The 21092-nt window shown below is 39.2% G+C and overlaps 1 protein-coding gene across 1 annotated transcript in view; it reads left to right on the top strand.

Annotated features, from left to right (window-relative positions):
• Window positions 1–21092, top strand: part of Grip163 (gamma-tubulin complex component 6) — a 249957-nt gene that overhangs the window by 122609 nt on the left and 106256 nt on the right. The window contains exon 11 of the mRNA XM_067155466.2: window positions 17324–17516. Within this exon, the coding sequence (XP_067011567.2) occupies window positions 17324–17516 (193 nt within the window). The remainder of the gene's footprint in view (window positions 1–17323; window positions 17517–21092) is intronic.

The following is a 21092-nucleotide window of genomic DNA, read 5'->3' as shown; positions in this document are numbered from 1 at the left end:
GATGGAGAATAGAAGCTTTTGAAATGTAGTGTTACAGAAGAATGAAGGCGAGATGGGTAGATCGAATTATGAATTAAGAGATACTGATTTGAATTGGTGAGAGGAGATAAATTTGGCTAAATTTGACCAGAAGAAGGGATAGAATGACAGGACACATGTTAAGACACCCAGGAGTTGTGCATTTGTTCTTTGGGGGAAGTGTGTAAGAACAGTAAGAGTAGACCAAGATATGAATATGACAAGCAGATGTAGGTTGCAACAGTTACGTAAAAATGAAAAGGTTAGCACGGGGTAGGGTGGCAAGGAGGGCTGCATCAAACCAGTCGATGGACTGATGACTCAAACAACGTAGTTCAATGATCATGTAAAAACACTGTATAATCAGAGGTCACTCGAATCAAGTGCCTTTAAAGCAAATTAAAATGAACCTGTTTTTTATTATTCAAATTTAATATGTAATAAATTGTATTGACGGTTGATTGAATGTTTAACTTTTATTTAAGATTAATTAGTCAATATACTTACTTTCTGTGTCCAGTCAAAGTAAGGATTTCAAAAATTAGCAGCTGAGATTTCCTAAGGTTGTTCGCTGTTATCAATCAATCAATCAAACAATACTGATCTGCATTTAGGGCAGTCGCCCAGGTGACAGATTCCCTATCTGTTGTTTCCTTGCCTTCTCTTAAATGATTTCAAAGAAATTGGATATTTATTGAACATCTCCCTTTGTAAGTTATTCCAATCCCTAACTCCCCTTCCTATAAACAAATATTTGCCCCTCGTGAAGTATTAAAATTAGAAGCTGGATGACAAACATGAAATTATAAGTGTAAGGTTCATTTCTAAAGATAATGGGCAACTTCATGTCTTTGTAGTGTACAGACATGGAAAGGGTAGCGCTGTTGCTGATTCGGAATTATTTGATAAGATAATCGGGTATGTGGGAAACGACGTGGAAAGAAATGTGATTGTAGCGGGGGATCTGAATTTACCAAATGTCAATTGGGAAGGTAATGCGAATGATAGGAATGATACCAACAAATGGTAAGTAAGCTAATATGGGTAGGACAGCTGATTCAGAAACAAAAAACAGGTTCATTTTAATTTGCTTTAAAGATCCTTGATTCGACTGACTTCTGATTATACAGTGTTTTTATGTGATGATTGAACTATGTTGTTTGAGTCATCAGTTCATAGACTGGTTTGTAAGGTTGGAAGTAGTTATGTCCAGAAACATTAAGGTGAACTACCTGCATGTGAATGATAACACTATTAGATCTAAATTATGTTCACAAATAAACTTAAGTTGTAGCATTAACATAAAATGAATAAATTGGCAAAAATGTTAAGCGGGGACCTACACCTTTCAACCTAGAAAAATGGGGTGTATTAAACAGCAATGAATACTAAAAGGAAACTTAGTGTGATAAACACATTATTCCTTAAAATTATGCCTACATATGATATAAAGCCATGCTACGGAATTCTACGTTGTGTACGGATACTGAAGTAAATTACTGTACATGCAGTGAATATCTGTTTTTTGAATTCCATGTGTCTTAGCATTATCCGCAATGAGCTAGAATAACATAGGGAGGCGGAAGCGCTGCTAATAGAACGAACGCCCGCCACGTTTCTTGTGGTCTTGAATGACGAGAATACACATTTTAGAATCACTGGGGCAGAATTAAAGACTGTTAACGGAAAGCTCAAAGCATTAACAATCATAGGCTGGGAATACTGCCACTTACGGCACGAGGCCAACATCACGATCAGCTGATTGTCAAACTGTGACATACGAATAGGTCTCGAAAGCAGAACAACAGCGTTACCCTGGTTGGCTGTTGTGGTTAAGTGTAAATTACAGTAAAAACCGTGGACGTAAATATTTGAGAAAGATCCTTAAAATGATAGGGACCTACAATAGGTTGCAACCTCATTCTGATCATATTTTAAAAAGTATTGCATGCCCATGAGTACTGTATCTCTACAGTATAATTGTTTAATGTCATTATTATAATATAGGGGATGTATGATTTTTTTCCCATCCCCATATCATACTGGGATTACTACCTGAAAGGTAACCTTGAAAGTTATCCATTATGATGTATAGCCTAGTTTTAAATACCATTGCTTCTGACATCTACAATAAGGGCTGCATAAATTTCACAAACAGCAGTAATATACTGTATTTACCATGCTTGGTGTAGGTTTGACCGAAATAAGCCTACTTCAAACCAATGCCCAAGCACAAGAAGAGAGTAACACATAGCCTTCAGGACCACAATGAAAGGGGGACGGCGGAGAAAGAACCTGAATAAACTTCAGTGATTTATACACCACCAATGGCATATGGCAACAAAGATGAAATTTCGAGGTCAAAAGATAAACAGGTACCAAGAAATCATTCCTTATCAGAAGTCTGTTAAAAGGGAACATTATCGAGCACCATACATACACAATTCGGTGACAACATAATAAATGCCAGGCTGAGTGGCTCAGACGGTTGAGGCGCTGGCCTTCCGACCCCAACTTGGCAGGTTCGATCTTGGTTCAGTCCGTTGGTATTTGAAGCTGTTCACATACGTCAGCCTCGTGTCTATATTTACTGGCACATAAAAAAACTCCTGCGGGACTAAATTCTGGCACCTCGGGGTCTACGAAAACCGTAAAAGAGTAGTTAGTGGTATGTAAAGCCAATAACCTTATTAATAATCATAGTAATAAATAAAGGTTTGCATAAAAATCAACAAGGGTAATATTTCACTTCAGTGCCAATCTACTAAATTAGTCTTAGTCTGAAGCACATCATAAAATGCACATATCACATTCGAAGTACAAATAACAGGAGATTCCTCATCAATCACCACAGGTGACTTTTCGTGGTTACGTTTGTTTGGAGGTGGCTGCTCCATTTTATTTGTTTGTAAATATAAAGGAAAATGATACAGGCTTGGAACGGCATTTATCAGTAATCGCCATTGGTCATTTGTTTCATATATGTACTTATCTCCAAAATGTACAGAGCATAAGCGACTGTATTGAGTAGGATACCATTTCTCTTTTCGTCCTCACAACGCATTGTTATGCTAATTCCTTGTTCTTAAAAAGGAAATCTGAAATATAATCCGAGAATAATTACCGTGGCTATCAGTACTTTCGCTGTGTAAGCATTAAAATTAGTTTAATTACAAACAGAAATTACGGAGAGTGATCTGGCTATCATTCAGTAATACTCGGGTACTTAAAATACGACATATCCTTGGTTTTATTACTCCGATAAATACCATTATGAGGGGCTGATGACCTGGATTTTGGACCCGTTTCGACTATAAGCATAATCGATTCAGCATACGCTGAGCGTACGGCTGGCATTCTTGAAAACGAGAATCTACAAGTAACTTTTCACTTCTTGAAACTTACGAAATTAAATTGCCATGCACCCCGTGTGGGTGGGGGAGGCAGACGGAGAATTCACCCACGGTATCCCCTGCCTGTCGTAAAAGGCGACTAAAAGGGACGACCAATGGACGATCCAATTAGAACCATGAAACTATTTGTAATTAGTAACATCACGCAGGGAACACCATGGGCTGCATTTACTTGTGCGTAGTACCACCATTTTAGTGATTAGTAGCGACAGTGTGTGAATCGGAAGGTGGGTTCTACAGTACCTGTGATTCGTACCCCTATATGAGCGACACCATGGTTCTGCCTTACCTATGCTCAGTTCCCACTATGTGAGGAATTCCACGGGATAGTAAGAGTCCCTGTGGTTAGTCCACTTACGTGAGGAACGCCATAGGTTTGCGTTGCCTGCAAATAGTGTCACAATGTGCAAAACACCATAGGTCTGTGTTACATGTGCGCATTGCACTACCTGTGAATAGTACCAATATGTGTGGAATACCGCGAGTCTCTGCTACTTTTGATTAGTACCGCAACATTACACATAGCATGGTTCTACTTTCCTAGCGATAAATACCATTATGAGGGGCTGATGACCTGGATTTTGGACCCGTTTCGACTATAAGCATAATCGATTCAGCATCGTGTTATAGAAGCCATCCCTTGGTCAGTAATACTGTTGTGCATGTGCATGTCAGGCACTGTGGGTGGGATCTACTGATTGTTTTAAATTCATATCCACCCATCCATTCATTCTTTGTCCTCATGCTTTGAATTTTGGTCAGTGGAAGATTTTGGACTTTTAAGTTGTCATTTCATTTTGTCTCATTTCCTACCATTACAGGTCGATGACCTCGATGTTAGGCCCCTTTAAACAACAAACATCAGTCAGTCAATCAATCAATCAAATTGCCATGCACAATCTCCCTGTTACCTCAACATATGTTCTCACGCCAACTCACTTTGTTTTGACAACCGTTAACATGGCTGCCCTTTATCAGCTTGATTCCGCAGCCCAATTTCCTACTTCCAGACTGATAACATTTGAGGAATTTTTATTATAAATGCAGGCACCTTCCCTACTGCCAGTCAAAATTGAGTTGTGCTGTTATCAGTATAATCACAGGCTCATTTTCGTAGTGCCAGTCACACCGAATTGCTGTGTTTCCATTATAATAGCAGCCCATTATGCCTAATGTCAGTCACATTTTAGATGAGTAAATTTGTTTATAATGGCGGGCACATTGTAGATGGGTAAATTTGTTTATAATGGTGGGCACCCTTGCCTACTGCCAAACACAATCGGGTAAAGGAGTTTTGAAAAAGAAATCCATGCTCCCTAGCTTTCTGCCAGTCAAATCGAGAAGGAAATTATTCATTAGAATGGTACACAGGAGTTGGAGAAGGACCTCATTCCTACTGCCAGTCAAAGTTGAAGTGGGGAGTACTGATTACAATAGCAGACTCCCTCCTGCTGACAGTCATTACCGATTTGTAAAGTATTAATTACAATGGCACACACACCCTTTCTAGATTGCTACAAATCAACTTCAATGAATAAATATAGATCGACATAAGAAAGTATATGCATGTTTACCTCCAGTTAAAATTTAACTGCTGCTAAACTGTACATCATATCGTCAACTGGATTGTACAGTAATACGCTAAATTTGCCGGTCTAAATGGCTGGTCCCTTGATATTTTCTCGTATCTCATCTATTTATGGGTAAGATTCAGTTAGAAATGTTGAATAGGGTGAAATATGGGTAAGGTTTTTTTCAGAGTTCATTAAATTTCGGATACTTATGTGACAGCTACAAACAAAGAATTTAGCACATATATTGGTACTGGGTGGGCCAATGTTTGAGTAGAACTTGATGATCGTATCTTTCGTATACGTGATTCAAACGATCAGTAATACATATAAAAAGTGCAAAATATATGTACAATCCAGAAATACAGCCAAATTAAACATATGAGAGAGATACGTCAAAAGTCATAGGACCAAAGTTGTAGATCACTCCAAATTGAACAGAGGTTGTGCCATCCGTTTTGTGATAAGACTTACCGTTTAGCCACCAAATACCTCAAAAGGAAGGTCTAAACAAAACCGACTTTCAACGTATTAGGTCGTGCCCGACCTAATAGGTTGAAAGTCAGTTTCGTCGTTACATTGCTGTCGTGAAAATTCAGTATTCATTGACTTGGCCCTCAACGGGCGACTTAAAAACACACTCTACAGTGTGATGGCAGTTCTGCCAGACCTGTAGCTTAGATCCTTTCCAACAGAACAAACATGGCCTAGGCCACCATAGCTCAATTGGTAGAGCACCGACGTGCAATCGGGAGGTTGTGGTTTCGGATCCCACTGGTGTCTGATTGGCCATTTTTGTTCTGTACTTAACATCTCTTCAACACGTACTAAATGTACATAACACGACCTAATATTGTTGAAAGTCAGTTTCGATTACAATGCTGTTGTGAAAATTCAATATTCATTGAAGGTCTAAACCTTCATCACAATTGCCTATATATTTCATTATTTTTTGGGGGTGGGGGTAAAAATTTAAAATTTAAACATCTCTTAATTTTTCCATTGGTTACACACTGTAATTTTGATTTTGCCAAATTTCAATTTTCTATTCTCTTCTGGCAGATTGAGCCACCATCTTGATTTGAGGAAAGGGGTTAAAAATTAGGACTTTCAGAAAACTTTTAAGCCCATGAAACCTATAGGTTATCGTTTTGGATAAGTATATCCAACTGCGTTCTTATGCTGAGCCCCAAATTTGAGACTCCCAGCGAGGCCCCTTCAGAGTATTTTGAGAATTTTCGATTTTTGTAGGGATCCTGAAGGCATCAGCTTCTCTGGTACCAAGTTTTAAGTTTCTAAGATGCCTGGAAGTGCCTCATTAATTCAAGTCTATTTTCATTTTTATACCTTAATTATATATATAGATCGTTCCAAACCGACTTCCATGTATTAATATAGATTATATTTCACCCCCTTGTTTAGGAGTTCTAGGGGCTCTTGCCCCCACAGTATTTTTTCCAGATAGTAGTAGGTACTCATTGTATGACCCCCCACCCCAAAGGGTGCCGAACTTTAAAAATTTCCAGAGCGCCACTATTCATCTCAGCAACCCCGAAATGCGTGGATTCGACACTATATTCAATTATTTTTATATATCACTCCCCCCTCGCCCCCCATCCTGAACGGGGTTTAACTTGGACTTCAAAAAAATTGGTAGTGTCATTATTCATCTCAGCGAAACCAAAAACTATGTATTGGACACTATATTCGATTAATTTTATATATAACCCTCCCCTAAGGGTGCTAGGGATGGCTTACCCCCACAGTGCTCGTCTCCATATAGTAACTTATAAGTGTACCAAGTTTTGTCGATTTTGCTCCAGTGGTTTAGGAGGAGATGTGTCATTTACGTACATACATTCATTTTTATACATACAGATTATTCAAAATGGCGCTGCATCACGGCCACTATTTTGCCGTTTCCCTGATAATTTCTAAACATTTGAATATTTTTCTATGATTCTCTTTTTATTATGATTAGTAATGTTATAGCTACAACCTGTACTAGAATGAGTGAAGTCCATCAAGTATAATTATATTTTCGTGAAGTTATTTTCAAGTAGTCAATTTTTTCATTAATTTTCATTTGAAACCTCTCTATAGAACTAGAGAAAGTGGGAAATGCCTTTTGGCCTTGATTTCAGTGACTGTGAAATCCTTACATTCACCTCCCCGTGGTAGAGAGGGGGCAAGAGTTGTGTGTGTATGTATGTATGTATATATATATATATATATACACAGTGGGCACCGCTTATTGTGATCAATCTGGGACACAGATAATTTGATAACATTAACCGACTGATAACAGCAGCCGAAAAATAAAAAATTGATAGGTAGCCTACTGTATTTATTCATAACCTACATGCACTACAATGAAACTGATACTGGTACACAGCACTGCAATACAGTTAACTGTTTTCAGCTATGTAAAATAGTTTGTAATTGTTGTCTGCTTCTGGTTGTCTCTCAAAACTCCATTAATTAATCTTTCTTATTCATAATGTTTTTGGAAGTCCACTGACTTAACGCTGAACACCTCATCGCAAGATATCTAGCGCTTGTGGCATATCAGCATTCGTTGGTGTTCGGGAAGTTTCGGCAACATCATCGTCATCAGTATCACTATCTTCTGCTCCGTGTTCTTCACCTCTCATATCTAATTCTGCGGAAGTAAATGCTTCACATGTCGTCTTCTGTCTGTTTCACATCTATGCCCTCATCTATGTTCATCCATTCCTAAAATTCATCTTTCGTTAAGCCTGATGGACAAATTTCAACATTCTCCTCTACTTCTGGTAACTCTCTTAAAAATCCCCCATGCTGGAAACAGTTTCTTATTGTATGTGCTGAGACAATATCCCATGACATGGCTAGAAAATGTAGGCCATCGAGAAGGCTGGCTGGTTTGGCAAGGCCGTTGGCACTAGTTTTATGCGAGTCCTCTGTTTTCTAAGATTCTTGTGTGCATTTCATGGCGATAATACGCTTTCATGGTGTGAATGATCCCTTGACTGCATGGTTAATGAAAGTTGTATTTGCCTGTAAGAAAACCACATTGTTACTTTTGAGCTCACAATTCACTATGTGTGCTGCACAGTTGTCAACCACCTAAACTACACTAGTGCCCAAAAGTTAAGCATAATCACTAAACGAGGCCATACTGCCTGATAGGAATGTCAGACGGATTGCTGAACAAACAGAAGCTGACTCACCATATGTCACACAGCTTGTCCAAAAAAACAGTGTCAGAAAGATTCTGATAGCTAAGGTACACCTTTGACAACAACTAACAAAATTTGGCAATGTCTTCCACAACAAAATATGCTGTTAATAGGGTGTATTGTTACCCTTAACGGCCACATATGCTTCGCAGCGACGTGGCATACTCTCTGTCAGATCGTCCAAGAGCTCTTGTGGCAGTCGACCCCATTCCTCCGAAAGGGTAATGCAAAGTTCTTGGAGGGTCCTTGGTGGAGGCTGACAGAATGTAATTCGCTTCCCCAGTGCATCCCAGGCATGTTCTATAGGATTCAGATCCGCAGACCTCGCTGACCAGTCATGCGATGAATGTCTTCCCCAGCCAGAAATCCATCCACCAAAGCAGCGCGATGCGGCCAGGCAATACCGTCCATTAAGAGGAAGTCTGGACCAACCGCACCTCTGAAGAGTCGAACAAGTGGTCTCAGTACCTCATCCCTGTATCTCCGAGCGTTAAGTATTCCTCGGACCACCCATGAAGATGTAACAGGTCCGTACGGCCATTCTACATGATGCCTTCTCACACCATGATGCCATCACCACCATACTGGTCCAGTTCCACGATGTTCCTGTGGTTGTATTGGCTACCCGTTTTTCTCCAGATTAATGTGCTACGGGAATCTTTCTGCAAACCGAAGCAGGATTCATCTGTGAAGAGCACATGCCTCCATTCATTCATGGTCCACTTTCGTCAAGGATAAGGCGACTTCGGTCTGTGTCTGGCCTGCTTCCAGGCGGCCGAGTATTCTACCCTGCAAAACAGGGTCCAAATGGAGTCGTCGTGTCATTATGTAGTCACGTTCACCACGAGGTTACACTCCGTACACTATAACAGGGCAAACACGACTGAGGGAATATAGGGCGCAGGCACTAGCTGTGTTTACCTTGCGCTTACGCCGCTAGTCAAAGGAGGGAACACCCTTTTCCTATACAGAGCAAACACGTAAGGTTTGGTAGGTGCATATGTCGTGCAGTTTATCTATTTCCTGTTGCCCTGTTTACTCGTAACTTATGCTTAAGTTTTGAACACCTGTCCCATCGTCGCCGTAAGACCTATCTGTGTCGGTGCGACGTAAAACAACTAGCCAAAAAAAAAACACTTTTGGACACTAGTGTATTTTACGGTCCAGCCTATTATCCCACTTCAGTAGCCATCAGGGCAATCATCCATGTATTAGAGTTGGAATGATAGTCCACTGGAAAGTTATTGATGCCTTTAAAGCAACATGGGTTCTTACTTTTCCCAATCACTAACAGTCTTTTCTTTATGGCAGACATACTCGCACAGCATAACTGTTACTCGTTCCTTGGAGTTTTACAGCCTTTAGCACTTTCATTTTTGAACAAGTGTATTCAGGCAGGGCGCGATAATACAGTGCAATCTCATCACCATTATGCATACACTCAGGAGAGAATTCAGAAGCAATTTCAGACCACTCTTCTATCCACCTCTCAGCAGCGACAGAATCTGCGTCCTTCTGCTCACCATGCATTCGTTTGTACCTTAGATTTTCTCATTTCTTCCAAGACAGGCGCAGGGTAAAAACGGGTTTTTAAAAGTTGGGAACATTTTCTTTGTATGCACTTTACTTGCATACTTCAGAACGAAATCCTTGAAAACAAATGTGATAACATAAACCGAATTCATGATCACAATAAACGGAAGATTTTCAATGTTTCAGTATTTGTCCACACGGGACTTAGTGATTATATAATACAGTTGATAACATCTGTGATTACAATAAACGGCATCCACTGTATATATTATATACAGGCAGCTAACGAATGCAGGGACAGAGTATCTCCCAGTATAAGGAAACTAACTTCTACCAAATGCCAATGGCCTCTTAGGTGGGCGGATGAGCGGGTAGCCCTTGGAGTGAGAAACTGCTCCTAAAGTCGGAAGACCCACTAGATGGCCAATGGCATAGGATAGGGAAGGGAACAGGAAACCACTCCATTAAAGACCTGGATGGATATCCCAAGCATCGCCTGGTTGAGAACCTTGGGGAGTGCACCCATTTTGAGTAAGTGTACCTGCTAAAACTCAAGAACTATCAGAACCAGCAAATCCTATTCTAATAGAAGGGGTGAGGGCGAGTACCTGGCGCCTTAAAACTGGGACTACTCGGCTAAGGTATGGCAACCTTGACAGAAAAGTCGCTGACCCTCCAGGTTGGGGGTTGCACATAGTGTTAATGGCTCTATTGCAAAAGAAAAGAATGGATATCAAAATGTGATGATCCTGCAATGGAAATCGGCTTTACGAACAGGAACTTGGAATGTAAGAACCCTGTATAAACCTGGATCCTTCAAAATCCTCAGTCAACAGTTGGAGAAGGATAGTGTGTAAATTACTGCAATTCAAGAGACTAGATTATTAGGAAATAGTATACAAGACATGGAGAAGTATACACTTTTTAAGAATGGTAAAGAAACTGGACCCCACAAATTTGGTACTGCATTTTGGGTCCAAAATTCACTAGTATCGTCAGTGCTGTCCTTAGAACATGTGAATGAAAGACTGTGCTATTTGAGGGTACATTCTAAGTGGTTTAACATATTATTGGTGAACTGCCATGCCCCCACAAACGACATGGATGATCACGTTAAAGACTCCTTTCATGAAAATTACCCAAACATGTGAAAATTATTTTGGGTGATTTCAGTGCAAAAGTTGGAAAGGAAGAATTTTTGTGCCAACAATAGGAAGGGAAAGTCTGCATGACGAAAGCAATGATAATGCTATTAGACTAATCAATTTCGCTACATCCACAAACATGAATGTGCGGAGTTCCCACATAAGCAAATAGATAAGGAAACATGGTATTCGTGTGACGGTAAGACTGCCAATCAGATAGATCCTGTACTAATTGATAACGGGCATAGAAGCTCCATAACTGATATCAGAGCTTACAGAGGTGCTAAGATAGTATCTGATCACAATATGATAATTGCTTCTATTAAAATTGAGTTGAAAACCTCTTGTAAGTCACAGACTGAGGAAGGATGCAAAGTTGACACTGAGAAACTGAAGCAGGAGGATGAGGATGAAAGATTAAATTATAACGTGGAAATTGCAAACAGATTTGATATTCTGTCCTACAGAAGACATTGATGAAACAAATGACAAAGTTTGTGAACGAATGTAGAATAACGCGAAACAAATCATAACAGTAGCACTGAAAGTGATACCAAAAGGTGTTGGTAAGAAAAAGAAATGGTTTGATGATGCATGTCAAGATGCAGTTAATGAAGTGGCAAGTGGCTGCAGTCTAATAAGAATATAGATGTTCAGGAACTATACAGAGAAAAACAGAAAGAATGTAGTAAATTAATTCGTAGAAAGAAAAAAGTTTACCTGAAACAACAAACTAGAATCAATCCAATATTACTACATAAACATCCGCAAGATCTATGGAACTGTCAACACAATTAAGAAAGGATTTCAAACAAGATAGAGTATTATGAGAGATAAGTCTGGTAATTGAATTGCTGATCAGGACAAATTATTAAATTACTGTAAGCAATATTTCGATTCTTTGCTGAATGGTGATGATCCAGAAACCTGTATTGGTAAACCATCTAGTTCCCCATCGGAAGAACAAATACCAGAGCCATCATATCAAGGTATTACAAAGTATTATACGTTTAAAAAACAGTAAAGTTTCAGGCAGTGACAACATTCCTGCTGAGCTTATTAAATACGATGGAGAAAGATTACATAAATATATATATAAGATCATTCTAAGGATATGGCATGATGAAGTTATTCCAAAAGAATGGCAGGAATCACTTATTGTCCCAATTCACAAAAGGAGAGGATACAGAAGAACCTCAACATTATCGTAGCATATCTCTTGTAAACACGGCCTACAAAATTCTGTCTTTTATTCTTTGACAGCGTTTAAAACCATTTGCTGAAAATATTATTGGGGACTATCAACGGTTTTCGTAGTAATAGATCCACTACAGACAACATATTTGCAATTAAGACTATTAATGATAAGGTGTGGTAACACGAGGAATTGGTTCATTATCTCTTTATAGATTTCTTCAAGGCATATGATTCAAACCATAGAGAAGGGCTGTGGAACATCATGATGGAGTTTGGCTTTCCCATTAAATTAACATGTGCAAGCTGTGTATGGATGGTAATGTTAGCTGTGTTTTGCTCAAGGGGGGAAAATCAAGTTCCGTCCAGAATAAAAGTGGTCTGAGACAAAGGGATGCACTATCTCTTCTTCAGTTTAACACTGCACTGGAGATTATCAGGAAATTAGCTCTAGTACCTGCTGGCATCATATTGGGGAGACAACATAGTCCTTGCATATGCGGATGATATTGTTCTTATTGGCCGCAATGAATTAGAAATTAGGCAGTTATTTGTGGAACTAGAGGAAATGGCAGCAAAAATTGGCTTACGGGTAAATGATAAGAAGACACATTACATGGTTGTACAGAGACCGAATCATGAGGAGGTTGGCAGATTGCCTTTGAATATTGGAAAATATATATTTAAAAGAGTAGATGATTTTAAATTCCTTGGTGTATAAATCAATAAGCAAAACCGAAGACAACAGGAACACCAAGCTAGAATCAAGAATGTAAATAAAGGCATTTTACTCTATGAGCCCTGTATTAGGCTCCAAGTTTTTAACAAGGAATGCAAAAATGATTACAATACAATCATTCGACCAGTACTTCTGTATGGTTCTGAGACATGGAGTATACCCGAGAAAGAGCAGCAGCAGCAGTTGCTAGTCGTTGAGAACAAAGTTTATAGAAAAATATTTGGCCAATGGTTCGATCCTATCTCTCAAAGCTGGCAGAAAAGATCTAATTATGAGATTTACACCCTCTCTCAACAACTCTATAATGGGTGTGATAAAATCCAACAGACTGCGTTGGGCTGGACATGTACTGAGGATGCAGGATAACAGAACCAGTAGATCTATGCAAGGGATCTCTTAATGGGAAAAGACCTTCAGGAAGACCCCAAAGCACCTGGAAGAAGGAGATCCAACAAGGTATGCCGGGCCCTCCAAATTGATAACTGGGAAGAGCAGGCTCAAGATCGAAAAGGACGGAAGAGGATTGTGAGATCGGCACGGGAACTTCACGTCCTTCAGAAGCGAGTGAGTGATTGAGTGAATTTTCATTGGAATTTTTTTTTTAACTTAACCAATGAAGCTAGCTCAATAATTCTAGCATATCATCTTCTTTATGAAATATACATGCATGCAAAATTTCATCTTAATATGTAAAAACTTTTTAGAGTTATCAGTCAAACTAAGGATTTTCAAAAATTAGCAGCTGAGATTTCGTAGGGCTGTTCGCTGTTGGAAGTAGTTATGTTGCTCAGTTGGATTTGTTAAGTTATTGTACGTTAAGAAACATTGCTAAGGATGAACCACCTGCATGTTGTGGACTGTATTGCAAATAGAGAAGTCGATAGCAATAAAGTACTGGAAGATGAATGGTGAAAGGATCGAGTAAGGTGGAGCGCTTTGGTACGTTACCCTACCCAGAGAGAATCTGGAAAAGGGAATGGATGAGAAGAAGAGGGAAACAGTTCTGAAAAACAAGTTACGCGAAACTAACAACAAACTTAACAATAAAAGGCTTGCGTGGGTGACAGGGCTTCACGTTTTTGGTCATAACTCAAAGTATTGGAGATATTAATAAAAATTTTGCACTGTCATAAAGAGGAAAGTTCAGTTTTAAATGAAAGAAATATTGAAAAAATGACATTCTTGGTCACTCAAAAGTGTTAGACCACCATAAAAATTAATGTGTATTAAATTACCGCATCTTCATTATTTACACATTTTTTCCCCCCACATTCGAGCACTTACATCAAACCATATATTGTACATCTACATCTTCAAAGAATTAAGTGGAAATTTAGCTTTCATCATCATCCTCCTCTCCAAAACCTGTTGATTCTTTCTGACCTGACTGCCGTTTCTTCATCAGGTGTGACGTTTTCATTGCAAATTTTTAGTTTGTCTTATATGCTTGTTCTTTAGAATCCTTTATTATATTTATTACAGTAAAACCTCGTTAATTCGAAGTCATTGGGGCGCAAAAGTCAGACTTCGAATTATGTGATTTTGAATTTACTGCCAGTTCATAATTCGGAAATGCCAACTCTTAACCACGTCACAAAATATTCTAAGACCCGTTACTACATGCAATTAACCTTGATTCACAGTTTAAACGTTTCAAATTCCATGGAAAATGCTATTTCCAGAATGTATCCAACAGTGTGCTTTTACAGTTTTCAAATAATGCACTTGTTTAACTTACTGACAAACATAACCTCACGCAACGAAATATTTAAAAAAAAAAGCCTGATTGAAACGCTACAAATCTATGCTGGCTTTCCTGTGCAAGTCCTTGTATTACTGTACTGTAGCCTTTGCAATTTAGATGTTCTGTACCATATGCCCTTGAAACATCGTGGCTTATCGAACTTTCCTATGACAAGGGGAGGATGTCTCTCGCTTTCAACACAGTACAGTACAATTTCCCAGCTGGCACTTCTCTCCCTTAAAACCAGACGTCCGTTTGGGCTCAGCATTAAAAAAGACTATGTTTCATTGATAATATTGTTTGGTGCATACGAATTGATTATATGAACCATACTTTTTCGCCAACTGTCCGCATCGCCAGCGTTCGTGGATTCTGCTTCTCCGCACACTTCCTGGCACATGATATTGTGGGCTTTCCTAAAACGCTGAATACAAAAGAATTAAGATTTTATCAAATTTAGCAAATATGAAGCACACTGTAGACACACCAAAGTGAGTGAAAGTACGGAAAGCTATCCCTGCTAGTTCCAGAAGACGTGTTCTGTCACAATGCAGATACGTTTTGAATTTAAATTATTCTGTAAAATACTATGTTTCTTAAATGTAAAGGTAGTTTTGAATTAAAACTCTGAATTTCGGTAATGGGACCGACATTGTTCTTCAAATTACAAATTATAATGTACATATTTTGAATGAAGCGATTGAATAACATTCAAAACCGTACCTCATGTTTCCGGGAACGAGACCTTCTAAAAATTAGGCGGAATTTTGAATTATCAAGGTTCTACTGTAATTTTTTTCTTTGTGTGTGATTTCTTGGTTTTTTTCTTGATCATACTGCATCTTATCCAGAATCCATTGAACATTCAATGTTAATTATGAATTGTGGTAATGGAGAATAATATTCATATTGAGTTAATATTCCAGTTCCAAAATAATTACTGTTACAGTACTTTTGTGGAGGCGAAAGAAGGTGCGGGCTTGAAAGGGTCTGTGTACAACAATCAAAAGATTAATTAAAAGCTGTAAAATTGAGGTTACATATATATTTTTTTTTCGTATGTCAAATTTTAACTAAACACGTCGCTCAGTGACAGAACAAGATTTCAGGTACAGAACTAGCACGTTAGGTTAGATACAAAATAGGGGAAATTAAGAAATCAACAAAATTTGTCAATAACGGTAATCATCTGAGCTTTTTCTCACAATTTTTGTTACTTGAGCACTATGGTTCCATCCACTCAATAGTCAAGGAGACAGGTCTCCCAATTTAATATACAAAGTATACTAAGACCTTTACAAAAATAGTGTCTATGCTCTATGAATTTATCTAGGAGACTGCGCTCCGAACCTTACACCGTTACTGCCTTGTCAAGGCAACCTTCAACAACCAGAGCATCTTTGCTCACTAAAATTTACACTTTCCAGGCCTCTCGAGGCACAACCTACATTTTACAATTCAAACAGAATTCACTGTCTTAAACACTCAGTAGTCTAATCACTTAACATAAATGATTGAATTTTATTGGAGTATTGAATACTCATTCTACCGGGCCTTTGTGGAAAGAAAAAAGAAAAAAAAAAAAAAAAAACAACAGGTTAAAGTTACTGGCCCAAAAATGAAAATGATGCGCAGGCGGACACTTGCACTCCTTGAAACGTACACTTAGAAGTTTAAAACCCTAGTTGGGCTCACTGCCCGACGTTACAGAGGTACTGCTGAGGTGACTAGGTGGAGAAAATTTAAGTTACAGTTAAAGTTAAATCATAGTTGCCTTGAAGTCAAGTTGATAGGTAACTCAAGAGGGTGTCACACTCTCTATTCCCAAATTTAAGCTAAGTGCTTTTCGTCTTGTTTGAAATTTACAGTAGAAATTTACATTTTATAAGATTGGATATTTAAGGTTACATTATTAAAGATAGGAAGGAAGCCTTCCCCTCGAGCAAGCTTTTTTTTTTTTGCTAGTTGTTTTAAGTCGCACCGACACAGATAGGTCTTACGGCGCCGATGGGACAGGAAAGGGCTAGGAGTGGGAAGGAAGCGGCCGTGGCCTTAATTAATGTACAGCCCCAGCATTTGCCTGGTGTGAAAATGGGAAACCACGGAAAACCATTTTCAGGGCTGCCGACAGTGGGGTTCGAACCTACTATCTCCCGAATACTGGATACTAGCCGCACTTAAGCGACTGCAGCTATCGAGCTCGGTGAGCTAGCTTTTATACCCGAGAGGAAGGTTCTAGAGAACTCTGGGCTAAGGTCCGACACACCCCCAATTTTTATTGGATAATCAAATAGGTAGAAGATGAAAATTATTGGTGGAAATATACACGTACAAAATTTCCTGTTGATCAATTTTGAAGTTGGCGGAAAGAGATTGAAGTGTTGACAACTTTAACACACACAAAAACAAAGAACAATCAACTCAGTGTAGTAAACCTCAAAATAAAAAATTACTTAAGGATTTTAATAGTTCCTCTTCACACTAGAGGGCATAACATACTGTAATTTTTCTTGGTAGCAAAGTCCAAACATTTTGCACAAGTTGTTGTAAGTTTATATTAAAGATGGCATTCTTCAAGGTGCTTCATTTGAATGAACTGGGCGGGTGTACCTCGCGGTACAATTACACTTTCCACAATTTTCATAAATCCCTGAATAAAACAATCTGACCTGACATCAATATTAAGAAACCTGTCTTGGTCATTTCTGTGGATTGAAAAAGGTTGTTTTTCATTTTCTTGTGCAGTGGAACGAGAAGCTCACTTACAGCAGCAAGCCCAGCAAAAACAGGAGAGACTGGCAGAGCTGCGTCAGCAGATACAGCTGGCGAAGGAGCGCCGTGCCGAGGAGAAGGAGCGCCAGCTGCGTGAGGAGACGGAGTACCTCCTGAAAGCGCAGCAGCTAGAGCTGGAAGAGGCCATCCGCACCAGTGAGGAGAAGTGAGTCTTACCAATACGTGGGGACACCTGTAAAGCACACACACACAAATTGCAGCGTTCATGACAAAGGGTAGTTGGAACCATTTGTGCCAGGCGATGTTAGTTCATCACAGTTTGTAGGCTACAGCTCGGTCATTGTATATATCTTGCATTACCGACACAATAAGATGGACTTTTGGAGAAGAATTTGTGGATACTATAAAAGCAAAAATAGTAGGGTGAATTCAGAATGGAATGTATGTTGATCGTTCAGGTACTAGCAATGTTAGACTGTATCACCAAATGAACTGTATCTCTAGTGGCTGTTCCTAATCAATAAAAGTTTAGTTGGTACACAGTTTATTATTATTATTATTATTATTATTATTATGGGGATAGCTGTGGAGCAGAAAGAGGTTAAAGAAGGTGTTGGGATGAAAGGGCCTATCTACCGTATCAAAAATTGAGTTAAAATTTTAAAAGGTTATATTTCTTTTCCGAAAACAAACTTGACAATCTTTTTCATGGCAACATTACAGGTACAAATAGCAATCATTAAACAAGACTGGGAAAATCCAAGATTGATATTTACAGATTCTGGGCTTCAAGCCCCTAGTTTTACAATCCCAGAGATACTGGATTCAGTTTACACAATTTAAGTTAAAAATTGGGAACCATTAAGTCAAGGGTAGAAATCCTCCCAAATCAAGAGCACTTGCTCCCTCAATTACAATGGTCAAGCCTTCCAGAGGCACCCTTCACAATTACAAAACTTGAAAAGAGCTAACAGGCTCTCCGTTTCTTCCAGCCTACTTGAGGCAACATCAAAAATCTTACACTCTCTCGCCTTCCATGACCCAACTTACAAATTGAAACAGGAGTATCTTGTACCCAACCTATAGGGTCTTTGTGGAAAAGAACAGGTTAAGTAAACGGCCCCAAACACAAACTGAATGGAGGTGTACCCTGCCCTCCAGATAATGAAATATAAAACCCTACAAAGCTCTCAGCCGATGAAACAGGGGCTATTTCCAAACTACTGAGGTGGATCGCATGGAAATCACTTTAACGCATTACAGGAAAAAAACCGTTACAAACGAAGTCACCTCAAACCAAGATGAAGGGGAGCTCGAGAGGGTAACTCGCTCTCTATCCCCGATTTACAATTAAAGATTTTATGAAGTTTTTACATTAGTCGAAATAAAGGTTATATTTTAGAAAAGTAGATTACATAGTTAAGGATTCGGACCTTCCCCTCGGAATAATTTGTGGCTACAGCAAGAAAGATGGAATTATGTGGCCATTACCTTGTAGATGTTCTAGCTGCTGACGAAAGAGGCCGTCTGCCTCCTGCTTAAACACACACACACTCAGATAGACGATGATCAGTTGGCCAGGAAACATGAAAAGCTGCAGTTTATATACCCTCGGGGAAGTTTCGAGATCATTCAAGACTAAACCAGCCACACCCTCTCAATTTAATTGGTTAATCTCAAAGTTACACTCAGAATCGAACAAGAAGCCTGTGATAGGTTGAAATTTTTGATTGGCCAGATTCAAAACTGGCGGAAAGAAAAAGGGAGGGTTGCCAACCCAAAAATAAATGAACATAGTTCAATTATGGAAAACCTAGGAATACAAAACTTCTTTAAGTTATAAGTTCTTACACCTTGCACTAGGGTGCATGATCATAGTTTTTTGGGAGTGTCATCTATGGAAAAATGTCCAAACTTCTTGATGTATATCAAAAGAAAACAAAAGGAGAAATTCAATCAGTTTAGGAAACTGCACAATATCAAAATTATTTAATATTTCAGTGGAGACATGTTCTGATTAAAGTTCCAACTTGTGTTATTAGTTTCACTTTTGATTGATAAGAGTTCCTTTAGGCGCTAATTTTGAATGCGCGGCGTTGAGGTGTACCTCCCGGTACAATTATTATTAGTAGTAGTATTATATATGTGGTACTAGTTTCAACCCTACAATCTTGGGCCAATAAATGTGTACCAACTTCACTTGTATTGATTAGGAGGAACACCCACTAGCGCTATATTCGTACATTCGAGGGCAGATCAAATATAAACAGGATTTTATTTTTTATTGGAATTCATTTATTGAAAAACACGAGGCAATTACACTTTGTCCATATAGTTTCCTGCTTTAAAAATGCATTTGTTCCAGCATATGGGCAGCTTTTTGTTGCCCTCATTGCAAAAAGAACAGGGTCGTGTCACCAGCTAGTTGCGCATGAAGTCTCAAATCGTTGCCCTCTTAGAGCTTTGGAACAAATGGAAATTGCAGGGCGATTAGTCCGGGCTGTAAGGAGGATAATCAAGTGTAGTCCAGTGCATTTCCTGTAGCTTGGAGAGAGAGAGCTGCAGTGTAGGTTCCCGCACATTGTCGTGGAGGAGGATGACCTGTCGAATCGGTTGGTCCCATCTTTTTTATTATTATTTATCAGTTTCATATTCATTTTTCTTGTCTATTACATTGGTCCCATCTTTTGCGGCAATATGCAACTGTAGCCTTATTCAACAGCTCCTGGTAGTAAGCAGCATTGATTGTGCGTCTCTCATGCAAAAAATCAATCGGCAAAATGCCTCGCCGATCAAAAAAAAAAAAAAAAAAAAAAAAACTGTTGCTAGAACCTTGCCAGCTGACAGTGGACTCTTGGCTTTTTCACTGGTGCTGCCTCCCCTTTCTTCTGCCACTCCTTACTGGCTTCTTTGGATTCGGGAGTGTAGTGGTTGACCAGTTTCGACGCAGGTTGCGATCCGACTCAAAAATGCATCACCTTCTTTCACAAACCTTGCTGTAAGCCTCTGATAGACCTCAAAACATCTCGACTTCAGATTTTTTGTTAAAAGGCGAGGGACTCATCTACAACACACTTTACGGAACTGTAGGTTGTTTATGATGATTGCTTGACAGCTCCCATAACTGATTCTGACTTGTTTTGAATTTCTGATACTCTTACCCGTCGATAACCGTCATTAATGTCTTTAACCGCACAAATGTTTTAGTCTGTAATGCTGGTCCGAGGACAGCGATCGTGTTGCTGACTTTCCACACATTCTCATCCTTCCTTGAACTTTTGATGCCAGGCGAACACACACGTCCTTGACAATGTTTGATCACCGAACTGTGCAGTCAATCTCTGGCAAATTTCTGCCGCTGTAAATTCTTCACAAACAAGAAATTCTATAATTATGCGTGCGCAGTGGAGGGGTGCAACTTTTGCTCCGACATCGTGAGCGTTACTGGCGAAACAGCACGCTCTCCCCGCTCCTCACGGTCCCGCCTAAGCATAGCAGAAACACGGGGCCAGTCCTACCAACTGTTGATGTTCAAGAAAAAATCCTGTTTATATTTGATCGACCTTCATATCATCAATTTGGAACATGAAGCTGATAAATTACTGTTATGAATTGTATCTGGCCACTGAGCACCAGACGTCCTGGCTTGACTGAGTGCAATCGTAGTTTAGTTGATGTGTTAGACACTCTGCATTAGTCTGTGTTCAAATGAATAACCTTGGTTTATTTCATTACTGTTCACAAGAGTGCTCATATAGTCAGTTTAGAAATAGAGGAAATT

Source organism: Anabrus simplex, chromosome 11 (assembly GCF_040414725.1).
Source record: "Anabrus simplex isolate iqAnaSimp1 chromosome 11, ASM4041472v1, whole genome shotgun sequence".
Taxonomy (NCBI): domain Eukaryota; kingdom Metazoa; phylum Arthropoda; class Insecta; order Orthoptera; family Tettigoniidae; genus Anabrus; species Anabrus simplex.
Note: the sequence above shows the minus strand (reverse complement) of the source record. Positions and strands in the feature narration are given on the sequence as shown.